This window comes from Capsella rubella, unplaced genomic scaffold (genome assembly GCF_000375325.1).
Source record: "Capsella rubella cultivar Monte Gargano unplaced genomic scaffold, Caprub1_0 scaffold_2, whole genome shotgun sequence".
Lineage (NCBI taxonomy): Eukaryota > Viridiplantae > Streptophyta > Magnoliopsida > Brassicales > Brassicaceae > Capsella > Capsella rubella.
This window is the reverse complement of record NW_006238922.1, coordinates 8,936,709-8,959,397: the sequence shown is the minus strand read 5'-3', so window position 1 is coordinate 8,959,397 and position 22,689 is coordinate 8,936,709. Positions and strand designations below refer to the sequence as shown.

Below are 22,689 nucleotides of genomic sequence, written 5' to 3'. Positions count from 1 at the left end.
CTTTGATTTAGGATAAATAGAGTTTAAGTCTAAACTAAAATAGTGGTTACGTCAGATTGAGATAAATAAAGTTTACAAACTGAAGCAAAGCTTGATTCGTGGTTGTGACGGTGGATGATATGCCACTTTAAGCTAAAAAAGGTTTGGTTCAGAAAAGTATGGCTGTGATTTCTTTCTTTTAACCAATTTTACGTACCATAGATCCATAGCTTCACAAGAGCTTCACAATCTTTATGTCGTGGACCGAGCTGCCTGAAACTAATTAATATATATATTCTTTCATAGTTTAGCCAAATATCGTAATGTCATATATAATTATTTTAGGATGTAATCTTAGTTTTATTGATCTTAACATTAAACCCAAAAAAGAAAGAAAAATTATTCTTATTGCTCAATGTATCTTAGTCTCATAGACCAAGTTAGAAATATGGGTTTGATCCTACAAGCCAATCAATGTTAGCGGTAACAACTACATGTCACTTGAATTTCTGCTGACTGAAAACTGGACACCGTTATTATTTGAAGTGTTTAGATGATTAAAGTGCTTTCTAATCTCTGATTATAAATCATATCAGATAATTCCTCTAATTAGTTTTCTCTAGTGTTTTTTCAAGTATTTATTTGTTTTCCTTTATATTACTTGAAAACGAATACTTGAAAAATTAAGTATTTTTCTCTAATATTTTTCACGTATTTGTTTTTCTCAAATGTTTTAATCAAGGCTTTGTTGACCCCGTTTGTCAAAGTGAAGCAATTGACACATCATTGCATTTCCTTCCCGAAGAGCTCGAAAGTGAAGGAAAAATATTGCAATGCGAAAATGCTCATTAATTTGCTGAAAATAATTGACTTACAACTTCAAAAAATCATCTTTACAAATTAATAAACATATTAAGATATGGTTGAAATATGTTCATTTATCGGACAACATCATACCATGGTTTAAATTTATTGATAATCAGTTATATAGAAACAAAATCTCAATGTTGAAACATGAACACAAAATTTATAAAAATTGGTATAAAAGAGTTTACATTAAAATTAAAAGACATTTGATTAAAATTCAAATACCTATCAAAATCGAAATATGTCAACTCATCTACTCGTATTTAAGATTATGTTATCTTATTTATAAACAAAGAATTCTTAAAAGTAAATAACTTGAACAAAAATCCATATTCAACATATTAAAAACCTTTGACTAGAATAATAAAATGAAATCTTTCTAATTTACTCTATATGACTATTTACATTTCCTAAAATCGATCTTTAATTATCCTTTATTTAACTTTTAAAATGATTTAAAATGTAAATTCATATATTCGTGAGGATAGTTTAGGTATAAGTGACAATTTTATATTAAAATATATATAAACAAACCTGGAAAAAAAATATTTTATTATAGTTTCTCCACAAGTACGTATTAAAAAAAAACTTAACTCTTTAAACGAGTTATAGATTCTACAAAGATTGTGCAATGAGTTAAGATCTACGGATACAATCACAATTCAAAAACAATCGAACGGTTATAATCCATTCCCATCACTTAAACCGACATCTCTCAAACCCGGGAAAATAATTCACTCACAGCGTATTTTAGCAAAAACTGTACACATAATTTATAATTTACCAAACTACCCTTCAATATTAAAAACGGAACTTCGTATATAAACAAACTCTTCCTCCGTTTCTCTCAAAAGCGACAGACAGAGAAGAAAAGAAAAAAAAAAAAAAAAAAATCTAAACGAAGAAGACGAAGACGAAAGAGAAGGTTTAGGTTTAATGGCGACGACGGGAGGACATGAGAGATCGAAGACTCTTTCGAATTTCTCGTTACCGAACTTATGGGGCACTCGAAGACAACTACGGTGTATGAAGGTCGGTGATGATTCCGACGGCGGTGGTGGTGGTGGTTCAAGCTCCGGCGGTGATCAACGACTCCGACGCCGATCTTCGAATTCCGAATTCGATCATCGGAATCGACGGTTTCAGGTCGATGAATCGTCTGAGAGAGAAGGAATCGAAGAGTTTAGGGAGAAGATTATGTTAGATCTTAGAAACGTTGCTGATAAGATGACCGAATCGATTTTTAGGGAGCAAGTCCTCGGAGAAGAAGACGAAGAAGAGAAAGAGCCGGAGATGGAGAGGGAGGAGTCTCCGGCGGAGAGAGAGGTTTCGCCGCCGGGAGCGTTGGGAGCGACGGTGGAGGTACGGCCGTGGAATTTGAGGAAGAGGAGAGCTGCTTGTAAAGCTCCGATTCCGAGGATTGATTCGAATCAGAGTAAGGGGTTAGGGATTGAGGAGAAGAAACGAGTGAAGGATTCGGTTACGGGAGATCGGATGAGATTGTTGTATACTTTGTCTAAGAAAGAGATTGAAGAAGATTATATCAAGATTACGGGGCAACGACCACCGCGCAGGCCGAAGAAACGATCAAGAACCGTTCAGAAACAGATCGATGTATATGTCGAAAAATTCGATTCTTTTTTGTATTGATTTCGTTGGTTGGTATGTGAAAGTGTTTATACTGATTTTGGGTTTGTTTGTTGCAGATGTTGAATCCAGCTTGTTATATTACTGAAGTTACTGAAGATCTTTACAATGTTCCAGACCAAGCTGAGAGGGGAAAGGTATGATCTTGTTTTCTTGATTTGTATTTTGTAAACCAAATCATGTGTGTTTGGCTAAATTTGTGATTACTGATTGATTCTGCAGAGGTGATGATGATGATGGGGTTGCAGGAAGTTCTCTCGTAGGCTAATTTGCTGACTTGTGGAATGGCTTGAAGCTTGTGAATTTGGTCTTTTTTTAGTGTTTCTTTTAATTATTCTTTGTTTAGTTTTGGGTTTCTTCGGTCTGTTCATTGGCTGAGAAAATAACCTGTACAAAGATATGGGAACAAAAAGTAGGTTCTGTTTCATTAGAATTTAGAACATACTCTTTTGTTTTTTTCAGTAAGGCAGCAAAGAAAAGCCAAATATTAATCAATAATAGGATTCACATTTTTACCAAATCTTTTGCTTTTGTGTTGTGATCTAAGCTCAAAGATTTATACTGTTGTTGAGTGTCGTTTCTCATTCCTTGTTTTTATATCGTTCGCCTATCGATGATTTGCCCTTTTCGACGTTCTACCTATCGACGATCGATTACTAGCCTGTTCAGAATCAAACTGCGCGGAATCGCCTTTTCTCTTGGAACAACTTTTGTGTGTATTCTTACTTAGTTTGGGTGTCTATGTATAGTAGAAGGTGCAGCAAATTTGGCAAGAGCGTGTACCAAAGTGTCAATGAACCAAATGTCAATAATACAATTCAAGGCGGGTGTGCTTATTATATATACACAAAGAGTGGACTAATTGATTCCGTGTGGTGGCATTCGTTTTTCCCGCGTTGGATTGTTTCACTCAGTGTGACTCGGTCTCTACCGGTTTGCTATTTTCGGTCTGGTTCAATTTCTTTAACCAATGGCTACTGTCAGGTCAACTAGTAAGACTCTTAATTTTATGTGTTAAGAGTATTTTTTTTTTTAATAATTAAAACTTAACAGTGTGAGACTATAATTTTTTTTATAGATTATTTTAGTTAACTAAATGGCTATGGTAAACATTATTTTAAAAACTTAACTTTATGTTCATATTGCCGATATTTTTTAAAAACACTAAATACAAAAATACTATTCTTCTTTTTTTTGGTTATTGATAGAACGTTCAAAACTTTCAAAAACTATAATCAGCTTCTTAGAAAGGATCAACCAACACATGAATAATATATATAGATAAACCAATCAATTTAAAAAAAATTTAAATTGTTATCTTAGGATTCGAGATAAAAAATTTTAAAATGCACTTGGAGTATATCTCTGATATTAGAAGATGTATAGATTTCAGCCTACAATCTCTTACGTAACAAAACAAAATGTGAAGTCACAAAGAATAACTTGTTTGGAATGTTTGGTAAATTTGGTATTTTTAGATACCATAGAGAATTTCAATAGTCTATATTTGAAAATAAATCTTATCAGCCACACTATATTATTTATTTTTTCCGAGTTTCCCATTTTGCGGTTTTATTAAACATATGTGATCTTAAATATACATATGAATATATAACCCCTTTTAGACATCTAATTGATTGTATATAAATTAAATTTTTTTATATGAAAAATCTTGTAATATTTTACCAAAACAGATTCAAAAAGGTAAATTTGATTGTGATAGATAAGCAAAAATTAATCACTTCTTAAAAATATATATGAGACTTTCTTGACCAAAAAAAATACATAAATGAGATTTTGTATTTCCTATATTAACCTTTGCCTATCACTGTTATATAAAATAAGATAATTTCGGCGGCCAGATTAGGGCGAACACTTTCTTCTCCTGTTTGTTTTCGTTGATCCAATGTAATTTCAGGCCCAAGCCCAATTAGTATATACCTCATGGTTTCTTAAAAAATACTACGATTAACAATTTTTTACACACCATTATAATTCTATAAACCTAGAATGATATGCCTAATATTTTCATGTTAATGATTTTAATAAAGTGATAATACACCGCGGATTAATGATATTTCGAATTTCTATTAATTTCTATCCAAACTCGTCTCATCATATAACCCGTCCCAAAGTAATTTAAATGTTTTCTAAGTCCAAAAGTTCAATAATTAAAAAGAATAAGTTTAAATCATATCAATAACAATATTAATTGAAAGTTTAAGTTTATAAGATAATGTAAATTAATCAATTGATTACTAATTCTACATACTCTCTACGCGTTAACAAAAAATTGTCATTTTTGACATGTTTCACATAAATTAATAAAACTATATAATAAATTTCTACAGTACCATTCATAAATACAAATTAAAGAAACCATGGGTAGAATTTTGGGACTAACCTCATGTCTAAGTTTACAAGTTTGTTTACCAAGGTAAAACATTTTGTATGGCAATTTAGTTGTTAATCATTTTGACATATTTAACGTATGAAATATCATATGTCACCGATGTGTATGTAAAAGGGTAAACTTATCAAGAATATTTTTATACAATTAAACTATAATTTATAAGCTGACTCGTATAACTAATTACTTAATTACCGAACCCAAGTCTAACGAAGCCTATCATCCCAACTCTATTGCGACCTCTCGAGCGACGTAAAATGCCAGTCAAAGTCAACCACGACGATTTCATGTATATATATGTATCTTATCTTTTAATCATCAAGCTATCACCACGACGACCCATTTTTTTATTTCTTTACATATTTTTATCTTATTTTCATTTACGCGTTATACAAAACTAATCTTATGATATGACCACAAAGATCCAACATCAACTTGAATCAACGAAGAAGGCGTTCCTATGCTTCTGCTACGCCTCCTAGTTTGTGAATTATTCTTGTTTTTTGGTTTTTGAAATCACAGACAAAACCCACATGCTGTCTAATCTTCACATGTGCTGTCTATATTAATATTCCATCATTATACAACACAGTAAGAAAAAAATAAAAATAAATAATAAAGACATTTTTTGTTTGAACTTTTTTCCCCCTCTCCGGCCACAAAATTCCAAAAGATGTTTTTCATAATTTTGTCTTTGTGTTTGTCTTACCACTACAGAGAGATCCAATGCTGAAGAATCCGTCGGCGACGTTTGAGATGAACGTCGGAGGTGGGAAGTTCAGGACCGGACTGACTCGGATCCCACCGTTTCCGTTTCCGAAACTCTTTCTGCCTTGTGGCTTCGAGTGATAAGGGACTGAAGAAGCTGAGAGCGAAGCTGATCTTCTTAATGGAGACGTGTGTTTAGGAAGATTGTGATGAGTCTTGTGTGGGTGATTGGTTTCCTTGGGGAGTAAGCTAGGTTTAGGGTTTGGTGCAGAGCCTGTTGAGTGGCTTCTTGAGAGGAAATTAAGCGATCTGATCAGCCCTTTGCTGTTTTGGCTCTTGTCGTAGTTTTGACTTATGCTTCTCTTGAACTGCAAGAACAGTCCTCTTGGCTTGTCTTCGAAATCAGATTCAGGATTCAATAGAAGCTCTTTGAGTCTCATCTTTTTTTCTGGTGCTCTCGATGAGGAAGAAGAGGAAGAGGAAGAGGACGAAGATGATGATGAGAGAGAAGCAGATCTTTGAACACGGAAGGGTACTGGCTGTGGTAAATCTTTCTTGATCTGTACGGGAAGAATCTTGCCATCGGAGAAGAGTTCATCAGCCGGAGAAACTTCTTGAACAGAACAACTTGAGCCAAAGCAGAAATCGAACTCTGAACCTGATTCAAGAAGTGTTGAGTCTAATCTGACTTCACCGTCGTCCGTTGAGTCTATATCGTAGGAGAATGAGATTCTTGGACTAATTCCAGAACCAGAAGCCTCCGCACAACAAACGTCAATAGCCATAACCTCTCTTTCTCTTTCTCTTTATCTTACACACACACACTATATATCTCTCTCTAGCTCTCTCTCTATCTATGTATATACCTTCGTTTGATATCATTCAAGAGCCAAAGCCCGGGAAAAAAGAGTAAAGAAACCTTGAAGATTTGAAAAGGATGTTAAAGAATGGAGAAGATTTTGAAGTCAAAGAAGTGAAAGAACAAATGAAGATTCTCAAGTCAAAAATGGCAGCTTAACCTTTTCTTTATTTGTAAAATGTTCTTACGAACAAAGGGAGACAATAGGAGATGGAGGGACTAATCAGTTGTTGTAGTTTTTTCACAATAAAACAAAAAGAAAAAGAAAAGAGGAACAGCGAAAGCAAGATAAAGGAAGAGTGAAAGAAGAAAACAAAATAGTAAAAGTAATGTTGAGATTTCAATCTATTTGCCAAAATAAACCAATACAAAAAAAAGATATTTTACCCATTAATATTTGGACTAATAGGATATTTAGTACATTTTGAGAATTTAATTGGAGAAGTAATACATTTACTATTCAAAATTGGCAAAGTAATACATTTGTGAGATAGAGAATTTGAGAGATAGAAAAAGAAGGAGAAAAAAAATGACAAGGGAGGGCATTTTTTTTTTGTTTTCCGATTTTCGTTTTTTTTTTTGTTTTTTTTGTTTTTTTTTTTTTATTTTTTTAAATATTCTTACCCCAACATTCTAATAACTAAAAATTCTTGATTTTGTAATTTTTTTTCAAACTTTTTTTTGATTCACAAAAATCTATGTTTTTTTCTCAATAATTTGATATGCATTTTGCTTAGTATAGTTTAAATATATTTCATAAGTATATATTTTTTTGTACACTTTAGCATATGTACAGACGTATTTGTACAATTTAGTATATGTACAGACGTTTGTGTACACTTGATTAGATGTACAGAGTATATGTACAGACGTATTTGTACAATTTAGTATATGTACAGACGTTTGTGTACACTTGATTAGATGTACAGAGTATATGTACAGACGTATTTGTACAATTTAGTATATGTACAGACGTTTGTGTACACTTGATTAGATGTATAGAATACCCCGTACAGCTTGCTATATGTACGCATGTATAAAAAATTACACATTTTTATCTGTACAACTACTATGATATATGAATTTATGCATATTTATGTACATATTCGTACACTAATATGTTGTACGGATGTTATTGTGTAATATTTTTATTATTGTACAAATATATGTTTTTACACTTCTGTACATAAAATATGATGTACGAATTATATTATATAATCATTATATAATTATTCTAATAGCATACTTGTAAATAATATGTTTTTTGAGTGCTTAAAAGTCAATCAAATAGTAGCAAATAGTGATAATGTACTAGTTTCCTAATTGTAAATATAGTGATTGTACTAGTTCTATAATTAAGTTTCAAAAATGTACTATTTCTCCAACACACCCTTAATATTTTTGTCCTCGTTCTTAAAAAGATGCTTACTAAAGTTATGTTGATGTGTTTCAGCAGTTTATATAACATCAAACTATTGTTGATGTGTTCAGCATAATCCATATAAGACAAATGATAGTATATTATTACAATCAACTAACTTTAATTATTATCTTTAACTAACTGTTTAAGAATATGAAAGTTAATATATATAATCAAGAATATGAAAGTTAATATATATGATGCAAGTCGCACGAATACTCTTATCGGTGATCACTTTGAGGTCCTCGACTTGCACACACAATACATTAAAAAAAAAAAAAAACATTACATATTCGTCCAAATAAGTCTAGATTCATCACTCTTGTTCAGTCGGTTCGTAAATAAAGTTATTGTTTTCTCAAATACCAAACTTTTCATTATCATAGAGTGATAACATTCTAAAACAAAGAGAGGATTCATTTAAAAAAAAAAAATTTGAACTGTTGATTTTGCTAACGATTATTTCTTCTTTGGTAGTAGAATTTCAAGAAAAGTAATATTATATCGACCAAGTGATTCCTTCTGTTTATCTTTTAAGCTTTATGTTGGAAAAGGCATCTGATAATAGTGTTTGTATTTTGAATCTACATAGTACCAAACTTATTATTAAACCGACGGTATCCTTTGATTCATTGTACTTGATCATTGCCATATCTTATTTCTTAGATACAGTATTCTAATATACATATATTTCACTATCACATATGTCAGTAAAGGACAGTAGTAATATCCACTTAGATAAAACTGAACAACATGTTAATCAGCAATGCATGCATGTTTTCTAGTTTGAAACATTGCAGCTATAAAGTCGCTCAATCATCTGTAATAAAAATTGTATATACAGTATTATTTAAGATCGAAATGTTGATCTATAAACTAAGGTACATATATAAGTATTTAACTCTAAATCAATCGTAACTAGACCAATAATACTTTTACAACAATAGTATATTTATTGCTGGCGACATCGTTATACATAGTAAATGAATAGTCAGGAGATGTTTATGTGAATTAATTGAAGCCATTTGCTCTAATCATGTGAAGAGAATATATAGATCATCACGTACGTACGTGAGTATATATATACTAATCTTTAGAGCATGTGTGTTGTGGTTTGATCCGATCTCTAGCTCCTATAACGAACAAAGATCGATCTAGAGAAGCATCTTAGATTTTTGTTAATTTTCTTATATTGATTTTGGTAATTGATGAACGGTATAAATACGAACAAAGCTGAGACGTAGGTTCAATCATATCAATCGAGTCATGCAAACTCGTAAATTATTCTCTGTGTCTATGTTCTTTACTCTGTTTTCACAAATTCTATTTTAATTCTTGATCTAGTGCAGCTGAGAGTTTAATTCTCAAATTTTTAAGTATGTGCGCGTCTAAAAACTAATATTCCATAATCTATATATACACATATCTATATATTTTAATTCTTTTGCTGTCCATGTTAATTAACACCCACCACAATTGGCAAAATAATAGAAATAAAATCGAAAATTCTTTAAACATATTTCAAAACCTCTAATTCATAAAGAGTATTTCCTTTTATTTTCCAAACCCTTAAAAATCACAAACTGAAAAGTATTAAAAAAAACCACTCTCCTCCTCTTTCGTTCATCACACCGAAACCTTCTTATTCAATCTCCGGTGCTATCTTCAAAATTGTGAGTTCGTATTTGATTTACTTGTACCATCCTCTTCACCATCTCTAGGGTTACGTTCTTCCTCGTTTTAGTTTCCTCCTCTTCACCATCTCTCGCTGATCAGTCTCGTTTGCTTCCTCTTCACTTCTCTTCTCTCCATCAGTTATACCAACTCGGTAATTTAAAAATCCTGGATTTTATGTTGCATATAGATTCTTTTGATGTCTCAAGGTCAGGATGATATTTTTTTTTCACTTTTATTTTATTATGCTACTGAGTTGGCCTCTTGTAAAACCCTAGGGTGAAGACGATGAGTGTTAAAGAAGAAAACTCAGCAAACTCTAAGGAGCTTTTCCTAAAGATTGGTTTGGATGAGAAAACCGCAACCGACATCATCCGTTTCAAAGATAAAGCATCTGATCTCACCGACATCATCTACGAGGTTATCTTTTGTATCACTCTTATAAGTATCGCTATACCTAACTTGATCAGTTTGGTTCTATACTCCAACATATCTCCTTGAATTCTACTGACTTCTTAGGGTTTGTTTACAGGCTGGTGTGTCTGATGGGTGTGAAAAAACTACTGGGGATCTACTTTACTCTGTGAGTTCATCTAAATTAAACCCTAATTTAGAATTGATTCTTGTTAGCCAAGAATGGTGGCTGAAGTTTACTAATGGTACCAATTGATGTTTTGTTAGGTTGCAAATGGGTTTCCTAAAGATGCTCTTGTGCATCGTTCAGAGTTGATCAAATACATCATGTCCTCTAAGGTATGTTATCAGTTTACATGTTCTGTTCTTCTTCTATTTTTTGTCCCATAAAAACAATCTAAAACTTGTTTTGGTTGTCTTTTGTATTAATACTTATGCAGATTAAGTTATCATCTTATCAGCACAGATCGAAGCTGCATTTAAATATTTTAAGAATCTTGAGTCTAATGACTTCAACGTCAACGAATTTGAAGAAGTATGTGGTGTTGGTACGGTATCTTTTCGATGCAATCATGAGACAGGTGTTTGAAGTGACGAGTACGTGTTGATAGTTTCATTTATGTTATTGGAACAGGGGTTGATGTTTCAGCTGAAGATATTGAGAAAACTGTTTCTGACATCATTGAAGAGAACAAGAACACAATATTGCAGAACCGTTACCGAGAAGGTTAGTCTTTGGTCCAAGATATTTTTTCTCTTCTATTTGGTGGTTATTTCTTTGTTCTTTCACACACAAAGTGATGCATTTACGTTTTGTAGCTCGTAAATTATTGGGAGATGTCCGGAAAAAGTTGCCATGGGTAGATCCTAAGATTATAATTGTAAGCATATATTATGTTTCTTGGTTTAATTTGACAAAAATACCAATCTTGACATTACTGATTGAGATTCAAGTTTTAATAGAAAGTCATAGGTGAAAAATTGTGTGAAGTGCTTGGTGAGAAGACAGCAGCTGATAATGAGAAACCAGCAAAAAAGAAGGAGAAAAAAGAGAAGCCTGCTTCAGAGCCATCTGAAGAGGAGCTTAATCCATATTCTATATTCCCTCAGCCAGAACATAACAAAAGGGTAATGTATCACTTTGCCTTTAGTCTTTTGCACAACTACTTTACCATTTGTATTGTCTTTCTAAATACTTCCAAGTAGTCGTTGCATGAGAATATAAATAGAGACCATATATGTTTTGTATTACTTATAGGCTCTTATTGTGATGAAATGGAACAAAACTGCATTGTGAAACAAATAAAAGATATTTGGTAATTCTGTTGTAACCTTGTTATATTGTTTTCATCAGGTTCACACAGAGGTGCCTTTCAGTGACGGCTCTGTTCTCAGGTATAGCAATACTAGAGAACTTCTTGATAAGCATTTGAAGGAGACTGGAGGAAATGTTTACACCCGCTTCCCCCCTGAACCGAATGGGTATCTTCATATCGGACATGCTAAGGTAAGTCTATATGTAAATGAGGTTACTGTATTATGGATCATTATGTTGTATGCTTGGTAACACCAACATGTTAAATTATGTTTTAATTTTCAGGCTATGTTTGTAAATTTTGGTCTTGCAAAGGAGCGAGGTGGTTGTTGTTATCTACGGTATAGGAGCTAGTTCTTATAAGCTTTTAGTATATGATTCTAGTTTCTTCTATAAACACATTTGTTTACGATTCTTTTTCATGGTTCCTCAGGTTTGACGACACGAACCCTGATGCAGAAAGAAGAGAGTATATTGATCACATTGAAGAAATTGTTAAGTGGATGGGTTGGGAACCCTTTAAGGTATTATTATCATCTTATACTCAACATACATAAACTTAGTAGTTTTTTGTTTAGAGTTGTCTCACCCTTACCTTTTATTTATATCTTGTAGATTACATACACTAGTGATTATTTCCAAGAGTTGTATGAATTTGCAGTGAAGTTGATCGAGAGCGGCCACGCATATGTTGATCACCAGGTTTGAACAGAACAAAGTTTAAACTGATACTGGATTCTTCAGAATCAAACTAAACGCAGAACTGATTCTGATAGTATCTTGTTTTTTTTGTAATGTCAGACTAAAGAAGAGATCAAAGAGTACAGGGAGAAGAAACTGAACAGCCCTTGGAGAGACAGGCCTATAGAAGAATCTTTGAAACTCTTTGAAGAAATGAAACGTGGAAACATGAAAGAAGAGGAGGCTACCCTAAGAATGAAAATGGATATGCAGAATGATAATTGTAATATGTATGACCTTATTGCATATCGTATAAAGGTTAGTGAAAAAAGAAAAAACAGAGTTTTATGTCTTGTTGCATAATCAAGATTTTCATGTTTCTCTGTTTTTTTATTTTTGCAGCTTACGCCTCATCCGCATGCTGGTGACAAATGGTTTATCTACCCAAGTTATGATTATGCTCATTGCATTGTTGATTCTCTTGAGAACATAACACATTCAGTTAGTTTTCTTGATTCTTAAACTTATTCTATTAGTCTTATTAGATTTCTATAAAATATATTCTTATGTATATATGTTATGTAGCTCTGTACACTCGAATTTGAAACTCGTCGTGCTTCTTACTACTGGCTGTTACATTCTTTGGGACTCTACATGCCCCATGTGTGGGAATATTAACGGTTGAATATAACCAACACTGTGATGTCAAAGCGTAAGGTTGGTCAAAACTCAACCTGATCATACATTAACATCTAGAGAATCATGATTATTTATCAACTTGTTTCTGTTGTTGTAGTTGCATCACATTGTGAGAGACAATCATGTGAATGGTTGGGATGATCCGCGTCTGATGACACTTGCTGGTTTAAGACGGAGGGGTGTGACGCCAACCGCGATCAATGCTTTTATACGAGGACTTGGCATTACTAGAAGGTTCATTTCTGTGGTTAGCTGTTTTTGTTCACTAGAAATTTTGATTATGTTTTTGCTAATAAACCATCATATATTGTAGTGATGCTAGTATGATAAATGTGGATCGTCTTGAGTTTCATATTAAAGAGGAGTTAGGTAAAACCGCTCCCCGAACCATGGTGGTGATTAATCCTCTTAAGGTGGTCATCACCAATATGGAATCAGATAAAGTCATAGAGTTTGATGCACAAAGGTGGTACGATGGTCGTGACGACCCCTCAGTGTTTTACAAGGTGAGAAACTCTGTTTGGTAAGGACTTTTTTATCTATACACATAATGTGAAATGCCAATTCTAGTATAATGTTTTTGGTTTTGGTTCTTGATATAGGTTCCTTTCTCTAGAGTTGTATACATTGAACGAGATGATTTCCGAATGGTGGATTCAAAAGATTACTATGGGCTTGCCCCTGGTAAAACAGTTCAACTAAAGTAAATGCAACGCTACACATATAGACACATGCAGCTTTTCTTGAGTTACAAGAAAAAGATAAAAGATCATAATAAGATGGCTCATGTTTTTGCAGATATGCTTACCCTATCAAATGCATTGGTGTTGTTCGTGCTGTTTACAATGAAACTATTGTTGAGGTCCACGCAGAGTATGTTCGTGCTGACGAATCCACGCAGAAGAAACTAAAGGTTCTAATTATTTTAACAAACACAAGATCTTTTACCTTGTTTGGATTCGTCTTTATATTTTGAGTTTTATTTGGCAGGGATGTTTACATTGGGTTGCTGAACCTTCCCCTGGAAAAGAGCCATTGAAAGTCGAAATTCGCCTTTTCGATAAACTTTTTAACTCGCAGGTATGCAAATTTTCCTATGTTCTTTTCTTTCATTTTCTTGTTTAATTTATAGATCATTTAGCCAAGACTTGTCACCGTTTATATTGTCTTAAACAACAACAGAACCCATCAGAACTAGAGAATTGGCTCGACGACATCAACACAAACTCCAGAAAGGTTGTTTCAAATGCTTTTGCTGTACCAACCCTTAAAGAAGCTGTCCTTGGGGACAAATTCCAGTTCGAGAGGAAAGGTATATATATTGAAGCATCAAAAACATATATCCCAAAGTGTTTGTTTCCTTTTTTTGTTTATTGAAAACCAAAGAGCTTGAGATGAGTGCATTTTTCTTGAACAGGTTATTTTGCTGTTGACAAAGATTCTACACCGGACAAGCTAGTGTTCAACCGAACAGTCGAAATGAATAAGAGCTCCAGTAAAGCTCGCACACCCCCGGTCTAGAGGACAAATATATTTAACCTTTTTTTAAAGGGACATTGTAATATTTTCTTTAGGGTATTCGTTACATATTGATGATCACCAAACTTTTTGATTGTGTACTTAAAAGAAGTTGTTTAATTATAAAATATTAAGGAATAGGTCTTGATAAAAATAGTTGTAATATATTGGCTTGTTTTTTTTTTTGTTGAGAGAGTTTGTGAAAGTCTTTGGTCAAAATTTTTAGCTCGTCAACATTACGAACCATAACCATTGGATCTTCTCTGTGTCTCTCTATCTGCTATAGTGTGATGTTGATACTTACTGTCCTACAAAGTAGCCGAAAGCTTTTGTGGTAGAGAGACTAAAGAGAGTTTAGTCTTTTCACGCATGTGATTTTGATTGACTTCAAAAGATTGAAAGAGATTGTTGTATGTTACAGCTAGCTTTTCTTTTACCTCCATCGACATCATTCTCAATATTTATTATCTACCTCTACATTGCTCAAAAGTTTAATAATTGGTTCGACGAATGTGGAATTTATTGTGTAAATGGATATTCTATAGAGGGCACATGGAAATATTACTTGATTTAGGAAGGAATAAGGTGCCCTTTGCCATTGAGGTTTAAGGATAATGCTGCTGACGTTATTGTACTTCTTCACTAGGCTTTGATTCTATGCTCTCTACATGTGTATCAGTGCAGAAGTGCATATGGCATCAGTACTTATCTTTTTTATATTTTGTTATTCTTCCTTATGGCATCAGTATAATATTTTTTTCACATGATCAGGATAACTAGACTTAAAAAGAATATTTGTATCCCCAAAGTATCGGTTCAATACGAAAAAAAATAAAAGAAACTCTTGATTTTGCATATTACATATTACATATTCAAAATGCATCGTGGAGACCATATGAGCTACTAGCTGTTGATAGAATTGTGCACAAACGCACGTGCCAATATATAAGGTCTCAATACACAGTCGTCGACATGTGAGAATGAGATACGAGGTTACTTCACTGTACCGGAACATGAGAATTTGCTTCATGTCTTAGGTTTGACTAAAAACTCTGATTTTTTTTTTTGAATAGTTTATGATGGAAGTGAGGATTTTAATGTGTTTGAAGAAATGTGAACAAGATGAAACACGGAACAAGAAAATGAGCATGTATATATGCGTTATACGTGTAATGTGTGGTTGTAGAAATTGGTGCCAAAATAATACTGTTTGCTTTTAAAGAGATGGTCATAACTTTTGTTGTTGTAAACTTGTACATGTCTTGTTTCATGAACCAAACCAGCTTGTCTTGTTACGTTGGTGTCTCTTCTTAGACAATCATCTTGACTTTTGACTTTCGACTTTCTATACATACTAACTTGCCTAAGACTATCTCCAATGTACATACTAACATTAGTATACCATTCTACTTCATCATAGTTTGCTTGTCTTATCCAAAACACATAGTTTCTTCAACCAAAGGCAAGGCCATATGGTAAAATGAATGTGGTTATAATTAAGTTGGGAAAATATGGTTTTACTTATGGGATTAAGAATTCTAGTTATATATAGAGTTTTGTTTTTTGTTAACATAGTTATTGTAAATATAGAGCATTACAAAATTAAATTGTATAGATGCAAATGATTTGGCCGCAAGAATTATCTTCTTATTAAAACTGAAAAATCTATTGAAGCCAAAATCTATTGTATCCGTAGTTAATGAATATTTGACCTATACAGTAATGTTTCTTTTCAAATTGGGTCCATCTTATACATGTCTTTTCTAAAACATTATTGGCGTTTATCCACCAGCTTTGACATATAATGAGTGTGATTAGGTACATTTGAAGTAATATAATGGATTCGATAATAGATAGTAGTATTTTTCTTTGTTCTTACGATTATACACTTTCTGAATTACTAAATCTTTATGTGGAAAGATTCGTTCATTATTCGAAAAAAGTAACATGAAATATATGAAGTAGCATTTACATACAAAGTGAGTGTGATCTTTCGTTTATGACCTCTCAAAAGTGCATCAATGTTTGTTCCAACTTTTTAGTGGTACCTTTGGCTTTGGGGGTTCAAATCATTGTGGAGTTTCTATGTACTTGTGATAGGCTTTTTTGAAGTGACCTCCAATAATTCTATCCCATCAACAAGACTTCTCCAAAGCCACCTTTCTCTATCGTTTTAGTTGAACCTCTTTTTGGGATCAAATAACACTAAATAATTGATGATAGGTCCTTTCTCCTCTATTATCTTAAATAAAAGCATTGAGAATATATATATAGAGTTCTTTTAATTTTGATAAAACCCTTCGAATTATAGAGTGCAATCCATATATATGATTCTTTGATTCCACAAAAAAAAAAAAAAAAAAACGATTTATGTCCATCAATCAAGCCAAATCTTCTGTAATATCGTCAACGTTCTTCTAAAAGATCACATCAAATTTTGGTGAAGAGACATATGATTATGTCTCTATCCTCATCGTTTTAATATCTTAACTATAGTCCCTCAGAGCTATAGGTGATCCTCTCTCACTAAAATATATATCTCACAAAGGATTCAAGACAAGGGACTACCTTATCCTATTTAGTAATCCCAACCTTAGTCGTGTTTTAAACTTGATCTGATCAATTCATACAAATTTTCATGAATTCAAAGATTTCATTATATAACAAACTATTACTATTATAAATACTTATCCAAAGACTTTGATCATATACTAAAAAATGACAAATATATTAGTATTTGAGTACTTGTAACAAAGTTTTAAAAAAACTATAGTACTCCACTACTCCATATTAAATAAAGCCATGATGGTGGACTCCACCCTCTCATCTTCTTGACGACTTAATTACTCCCTAAACTGCCAAATGTCATCCATGTTCCACATGGGATCTTGTGTGACATCCTCGTACGTTGAATAACCATCCGCCACATGGCATTCCATTGAGATGTCCGAGTTTCCCAAGTAGTTCTCCATGCCAATAGGGACATATCCTCCCAGTTCTTGATCATTCCCTTGATGGAAACACATGGAGCTATCGATGATATTGGTGTTGTTATGATCCATAAAGTGTGGAACTGCCCATGTTGAAGTACTAGAACTGTCCATGTTGCTTAAGCTTAGGTTTTGACTCGAGAAATCTTTATCCTTTTGTATGGTACTACTCATCATGGAGTCTTGAGATTGAGAAGGAAGAAGAAGAGAGTTGTTGTTGTTGTTGCTTTGGGGACAACAATAAGTAGTAGTGGATGAGTTCTGCTCCATCTTCTCCATCAATCTTGGGACCCAAAAACTACGAACAGCGTCAAAGAACTTGTCACTGTTAGATTCGATGTTGAGTTGACGAGCTTGTTTCTGAACTCTTGTTCTCCAATAGTTCTTGATCTCGTTGTCCGTTCTTCCAGGTAAGTACTGTGCAATCTTGGACCACCTTATAGGATACAAATACTCATTTAAAAAAAAAAAACCAAAAACAAAAAAAAGACTCTTTGAGATATGATCAGATTTGAGAGTGACTCACTCACCTATTACCCCATTTAGAGTGAAGCTCAAGGATCAAAAGCTGTTCTTGAGGAGTTAGATTCCCTCTTCTGATGTCTGGTTTCAAGTAGTTTAACCATCTCAATCTACAACTTTTCCCGGTTCTCTTTAGTCCTGTTTTTCATAATTTTAAAGATAGAGCTTATAATAAAGTGATGAGAGAATCTAGCTACTTGTATAATAATCACTATCATGTATATATTTTGATTTTATTACCAGCACATTTGGCGACGTGATTCCAACGACCTTCACCGTTATGGAGAACGTAATTTGTGAGAAGAGTGTCTTCTTCAAGAGTCCAAGGCCCTCTTCTTAGCTCTACATCTTGGTGATCACTTTCTTTAATGAAGCTCTTCTTCTTCTTCATTGAGTTTTCCATCTTTACTTTTTAAATCTCTTCACACACTAATGCTTCTCTACTTTGTTTTGTGGGTTTTATTGTATCAGCTCTTATGCATGCATGAATGTACACATAGAGAGATATGAGAAGACTTTTAATGAGTGCTTTGGGAGGTGAAAGTGAATCCCACAGGTTCTTGGGAATATATAGAGACTCGTGGTATTGGAAAATGTTCTTACTTTAGCCATCAGCTTGCTTTTTTCCAATAAAAATTTAACTATCACACGTTTCCATATTTAATTAAAAACTCTTACTATTGGCTTCTCGTTCTCCTAATAATATCAGTTAATGATAAATCGATGAAAATCACACATCTTGTAATTTTAAAACAAAAACATGTTTGAAATTCTTAATTATAATTACATCTTTACTACAAGTTTCTCTACAAATAATTTTTTTGATCTACCATATATTAAAAATGCAAATATCTATATTTGGACTAGTCGAATCATGCGATAAAACCCTGGTCCAGATATACAATTCATGAGAAACATAGAATATATTCATACACAGTTTCATCAACTTTTTTATTTTTATTGTGACTATGAAACAGAAATGAAATGAAATTTTGGTGTTCACGTGTAAAAGAATATGGAACATAATTTAATTTGGAAGATGAAAGTACAATTTCGATTCTCAAATAAAATAAACTTATACAGAAAGAAAAAAGTTTACAATACTATTATTCTATGCCAAAGAACTCATCTTGATCTACTTCTATAATTGTCTTTACCCCAACTTTTGCCTTTATAATTTTATATATATTTGATATAATGTTCCTAGACCATCATAACATAATTATTGAGTATATAGTAAAAGAATCATACATATCCTGATTCGAGCCAAACAAAATATTACAAAAAACCTAATAAATGATTGTCCTATAAATTATTGATTAGAGAAAAATTGTTATGGAAACAAACAAAAAATTGGAACAAACACCCCAAATGCTTTAAATCTAAACTAGAAGTCTTAGCTAGTGGTCATGATTCATGAATTACTGTGGTCGATGCGTCACTATCCCACACATTTATAAAATGTAGATATTTGTGGATAGTTATGAGTTTAATTCATTATATTCTATGATTATGTTTACATTATAAAAAAAAATGAATTATATAAGTTGCAACTTTTGTGTAAATGGTAAAAAGCTAGAAGAAAATTTCTAGAAGCCAGCTAATTTATGCTGACTTCGTATTAGTATCATATATACACTTTCAAACTTTGAATATTCAAAGTTTCTTTCTTAGCTAAAACTAGTTTTCATTAGCTTATATACTATTTTTGCTAAGCAAATAGTATAATAATATTGGAAAAATAAGGAAGGGTCGTGTCGTTTTGTTCTACCGGCAAGTCAAAAATATGTCTATGTTCATGTATTTATAAAACCTTATGGTATTTTGCTAATAACTCTAGTTAACTGTTCAACTTCAACCCAATCTTTTTGAAGATGATGATAACTCCCAAAATCCAAAAGAGTTTCTAAATAAAGCCTAAAGACCAGGAAAAGGGAAAAATTAAAGTCGATTTTGACATTTGTGTCTTCATTATCATCTTATTAACAAACGATATTTTAATCATTCGTTTTGTATGTGTTATATTAGCTAGTAATGATCGACTCTGGCCGATTCTTAAGTCGGCAAAGATTTTAGTTTAACCAACATAAACTTTTTCTATCAAAGATGATTGCAAAAGTATATATCATAGTTACAAATCATGTAACTAAGGTTGATCTTGAGACCAAGTTGCTGCAATGCTGCTATATACTAGATTCTTGTTAAAGTGAGATTAGAGTTCACAGGGTTTAACAATACGAGTCATATATTGTGGATAATTGTAAACATAAAGTCTAAAGATAAGTTGGGACACAAAAAAAAGAACGAGTGTGTAACAAGTTTACATATCCTTTCCAAAATTATCCATCTCACTATCATAGTTTCCTTTTTAGAACAAGAGGATGAAATCAATACCTCATTCTGTGGATAAATTCTTAAGAGTTCAATAGTCTGCTTTTGCTTCATAAACAAGTTGCTGACTTTGTAATAATGTGTTAAGAGATACTAGATGGAGAGCGAGAAGTGAAGTACCCAACTTGATGTAATGTAATGGACTTTGAAATCGAAATGACAATTCAACTTTTTTTTTTTTTTTTTTGAAAATAGTTGTTGAGACTTTATTGAAATGATTGGGAACAAACTTGAAATCAGAGTAAGAGTTACAATGTAAGTCCTAGTATGGATAGTGATGGATCAAAATCTTAGCAGATAAAACAGAGACATGTATGGATAGTGTACCCTGAGAGACCACCAGGCTTTGTGTACTCACTTGCTCACAAGAGAGTAAAACCAATTCACTCATCTGAAGGAAGCAGGCATTCATCGACCATCTCCACGAGGTTTGGATTCTCTAGTGCAGCTGCGACACGTTCTTTGTCGTTAAGTTGTTTATTCACTGCATTTTAAAGACCAAGAAACCAGACATCATGTCTCAAAGAAGTACACTTGTATAAGTGGTGCAAACAACATACGGATCCATTCATAGAGTATTTTTCATTTGCTACTGTGAGGATCAACTGTAACGTATTTCATTGGCAACAAAGGTTAATTTAAACCAAAACATGCATACTAAAGACAGCTGGAACGGTATAAAAAATGACATACCTGCATCCTCTGTTGCATGACTACCAGGTGCTACCCTTATATCAATCTGAAAAATATAGAGCCGTTTCAGAACATTGAGGCACATCAAACATTGTGTGTGTGTGCTTCAAAGCAGTCGTAGTGACTATATGGACGAGGCTAAAGCAATATTCCCTTAGCAAGTATCAGAAGAGTTACTGAGGAATTAAACAAAAAAGGTCTTTGCCTCACATATCTGAGGAGATATGTGTCGCTGAATGTTTATTTAGTGCGATTATTCATGAATGCCAAAATATTCTTTCCTTAATCATGTTCAAACTACTCTCAGTATTGCGCAGGGCAGAAAAAGGGCTCAGAAGAACATCTTGACAATGCTCAAAATACGCAAGAAAAGAGAACCAGAGAACTAAAGAACACGATTTTCACCAAATGTTGCTAACTTTTATAATGTTCAACCCACTTTCAGTAAATGCATAAATCAGAGAAAGGGATCAGAAGATCATATTAACAATGCTCAAAAGACGTAGGAAAAGAGAACAGGGGAATCTAAGATATGAGCTATTCAGAAAGATTGTACCTTGTATCGAGCTGGAAGGCTTCGTAGAAGTTTCACGCGAACACAAAGACCGATAATGGTTGCCATGCTACAATGTTCCACAGTTGGCGTAAACGTAACCCTGAAAAGGAATGGCAATAGCTCAGCAAATTGGCTCAGGGTAAAACTAAAATCCATACAAAAGGTTCAATCCCAACGTTTACCTAACATAGCTGTTCTCATCATCCACTTCAACTGAGTCTTCTGTGACAACTCTGAGATCTTCCAGAGAATTAGGATGCTCTGGATCTTTGATATCTCTTATATGATGTGTAGATTGTTAAGGAAAAAAAACAGAGATGATCCCAATATCTTTCTACTATTATCAACATACGAGAACAAAAGCTTCTGATAAAGAAGCAAGCTTCAAGCTAAGTGGCATGTACAAGTTGTTCCAAAACCTAAGCCTACACTAGCTACTGCTAATCTCAGGTCCTAAAAACAAACATACAAAATCAAGCTTGGCAATATAAGAAAACTTGATAAGGAAAGAGTGTTCAAAGTGCAAAACGAAAAAAAAAAGGATATCAAAAATCTCAAGTTGATCAATTGGCTCAGGTGTAAACTCATCTGTATTGCTTGAATCAGATCGGAGACGCCTCTCTTTCTTCGGGTAAATGATTGGGTTCTCGTTAATCAACCCAGACACCATTTTCTTCTTCTCCCTACCAAAACTTGATCCAATTAGTACAACGAGATACACAGAGACTCGTCTATGAATCAACAACAACCAAAAAAAAATCAAAGCTTTTCCAATTGGGAATCAAAAACCCTAGAACAAAAAAAAAACCCTAATTTCAGAAAGCAGCGAATTAAAGAAAGAACAAAAACCAAAGAAGAAGACATACCCGAGTTCAAAATCAATCAATCAGTAAAGTTTGAAGCTTTAATTTTGGTAAGAGAGAGGCAAAAAGTTTCAATTTTGGCAAAGTTGTAAGAAGAAGCTTAACTTACAGGAAAAATAAAATCTGAGAGATAGGTCAAACAAACCCAGTTATAGGCTTACGAGTAACCTAGTCGCCAATAGGAACCGCGCGAGATGGAGCTGATGATGATGAATTGATGATGGTGGTGCTACTTTATTATTCTTTTCTTTTATTTTTTTCCAGTCATAAAATTTTGAAAGTCACCATTTTTACATCTCAGCACTATTTTTGTCTATAAATATAATTTTAATAACAGTAAAATATTGTAGGCATATATAACAGTAAAATATCTATAAATTAATAATCTCTATAAATTAATAAAAAATTTCAGACTAATGTAATTTAGACATATTTCAATATAATAAAATTATATTTTTGTAATATATAATTCCAATAATACTA

The 22,689-nt window shown here is 33.0% G+C and overlaps 5 protein-coding genes across 8 annotated transcripts; 2 read left to right on the top strand and 3 right to left on the bottom strand.

The window, feature by feature from the left end:
• Window positions 1–1,709: 1,709 nt before the first annotated feature.
• LOC17894819 lies at window positions 1,710–3,016 on the top strand. The gene is made up of 3 exons (XM_006302601.2): window positions 1,710–2,460; window positions 2,553–2,630; window positions 2,716–3,016. The coding sequence occupies exons 1-3, from the start codon at window positions 1,783–1,785 to the stop codon at window positions 2,719–2,721; spliced, it is 762 nt and encodes a 253-aa protein (XP_006302663.2). The 5' UTR covers window positions 1,710–1,782; the 3' UTR covers window positions 2,722–3,016.
• A 2,431-nt stretch (window positions 3,017–5,447) lies between these two features.
• Window positions 5,448–6,679, bottom strand: LOC17896214 (vitellogenin). The gene has a single exon (XM_006300479.2). It carries the CDS (start codon window positions 6,394–6,396, stop codon window positions 5,584–5,586), a length of 813 nt encoding a protein of 270 aa, XP_006300541.1. The 5' UTR covers window positions 6,397–6,679; the 3' UTR covers window positions 5,448–5,583.
• Window positions 6,680–9,852: 3,173 nt separating this feature from the next.
• Window positions 9,853–14,194, top strand: LOC17895502 (glutamine--tRNA ligase, cytoplasmic). The gene is given in 21 exon segments (XM_023788526.1): window positions 9,853–9,984; window positions 10,097–10,147; window positions 10,246–10,321; window positions 10,425–10,526; window positions 10,613–10,705; window positions 10,798–10,859; window positions 10,942–11,106; window positions 11,333–11,485; window positions 11,579–11,634; window positions 11,727–11,817; window positions 11,909–11,995; window positions 12,095–12,292; window positions 12,377–12,475; window positions 12,560–12,691; window positions 12,771–12,907; window positions 12,987–13,179; window positions 13,276–13,376; window positions 13,472–13,586; window positions 13,664–13,753; window positions 13,856–13,985; window positions 14,091–14,194. Coding segments are annotated over 21 exon segments (2,367 nt in total).
• A 2,696-nt stretch (window positions 14,195–16,890) lies between these two features.
• On the bottom strand, window positions 16,891–18,223 carry LOC17895825 (transcription factor MYB62). The gene is made up of 3 exons (XM_006300958.2): window positions 17,944–18,223; window positions 17,712–17,841; window positions 16,891–17,617 (listed from the first exon to the last, which is right to left on the bottom strand). The coding sequence occupies exons 1-3, from the start codon at window positions 18,104–18,106 to the stop codon at window positions 17,035–17,037; spliced, it is 876 nt and encodes a 291-aa protein (XP_006301020.1). The 5' UTR covers window positions 18,107–18,223; the 3' UTR covers window positions 16,891–17,034.
• Window positions 18,224–20,292: 2,069 nt separating this feature from the next.
• Window positions 20,293–22,457, bottom strand: LOC17895438 (protein AE7). Of its 4 annotated transcripts, none has more exons than XM_023788371.1 (6): window positions 22,368–22,457; window positions 21,890–22,026; window positions 21,526–21,631; window positions 21,344–21,443; window positions 20,788–20,833; window positions 20,293–20,578 (listed from the first exon to the last, which is right to left on the bottom strand). In XM_023788371.1, the coding sequence occupies exons 2-6, from the start codon at window positions 22,011–22,013 to the stop codon at window positions 20,478–20,480; spliced, it is 477 nt and encodes a 158-aa protein (XP_023644139.1). In that variant the 5' UTR covers window positions 22,014–22,026; window positions 22,368–22,457; the 3' UTR covers window positions 20,293–20,477. The 4 variants fall into 4 exon arrangements, with proteins under 4 accessions (XP_023644139.1, XP_023644137.1, XP_006302944.1 ...); XM_023788369.1 differs by having other exon boundaries at window positions 22,352–22,452; XM_006302882.2 differs by having other exon boundaries at window positions 22,316–22,429.
• Window positions 22,458–22,689: the final 232 nt, after the last annotated feature.

Bases quoted from the DNA above. Each gene is read 5' to 3' on its own strand.
- LOC17894819 (XM_006302601.2), top strand. From the start codon at position 1,783: ATGGCGACGACGGGAGGACATGAGAGATCGAAGACTCTTTCGAATTTC. The intron at 2,461-2,552 runs GTATATGTCGAA...TGTTTGTTGCAG, and splicing joins CCGTTCAGAAACAGATCGAT to ATGTTGAATCCAGCTTGTTA.
- LOC17896214 (XM_006300479.2), bottom strand. From the start codon at position 6,396: ATGGCTATTGACGTTTGTTGTGCGGAGGCTTCTGGTTCTGGAATTAGT.
- LOC17895825 (XM_006300958.2), bottom strand. From the start codon at position 18,106: ATGGAAAACTCAATGAAGAAGAAGAAGAGCTTCATTAAAGAAAGTGAT. The intron at 17,842-17,943 runs GTAATAAAATCA...TATGAAAAACAG, and splicing joins TCACGTCGCCAAATGTGCTG to GACTAAAGAGAACCGGGAAA. The intron at 17,618-17,711 runs GTGAGTGAGTCA...GTATCCTATAAG, and splicing joins CACTCTAAATGGGGTAATAG to GTGGTCCAAGATTGCACAGT.
- LOC17895438 (XM_023788371.1), bottom strand. From the start codon at position 22,013: ATGGTGTCTGGGTTGATTAACGAGAACCCAATCATTTACCCGAAGAAA. The intron at 21,632-21,889 runs ATATCCTTTTTT...AACAATCTACAC, and splicing joins TGATCAACTTGAGATTTTTG to ATCATATAAGAGATATCAAA. The intron at 20,579-20,787 runs GTATGTCATTTT...TTTAAAATGCAG, and splicing joins TCATGCAACAGAGGATGCAG to TGAATAAACAACTTAACGAC.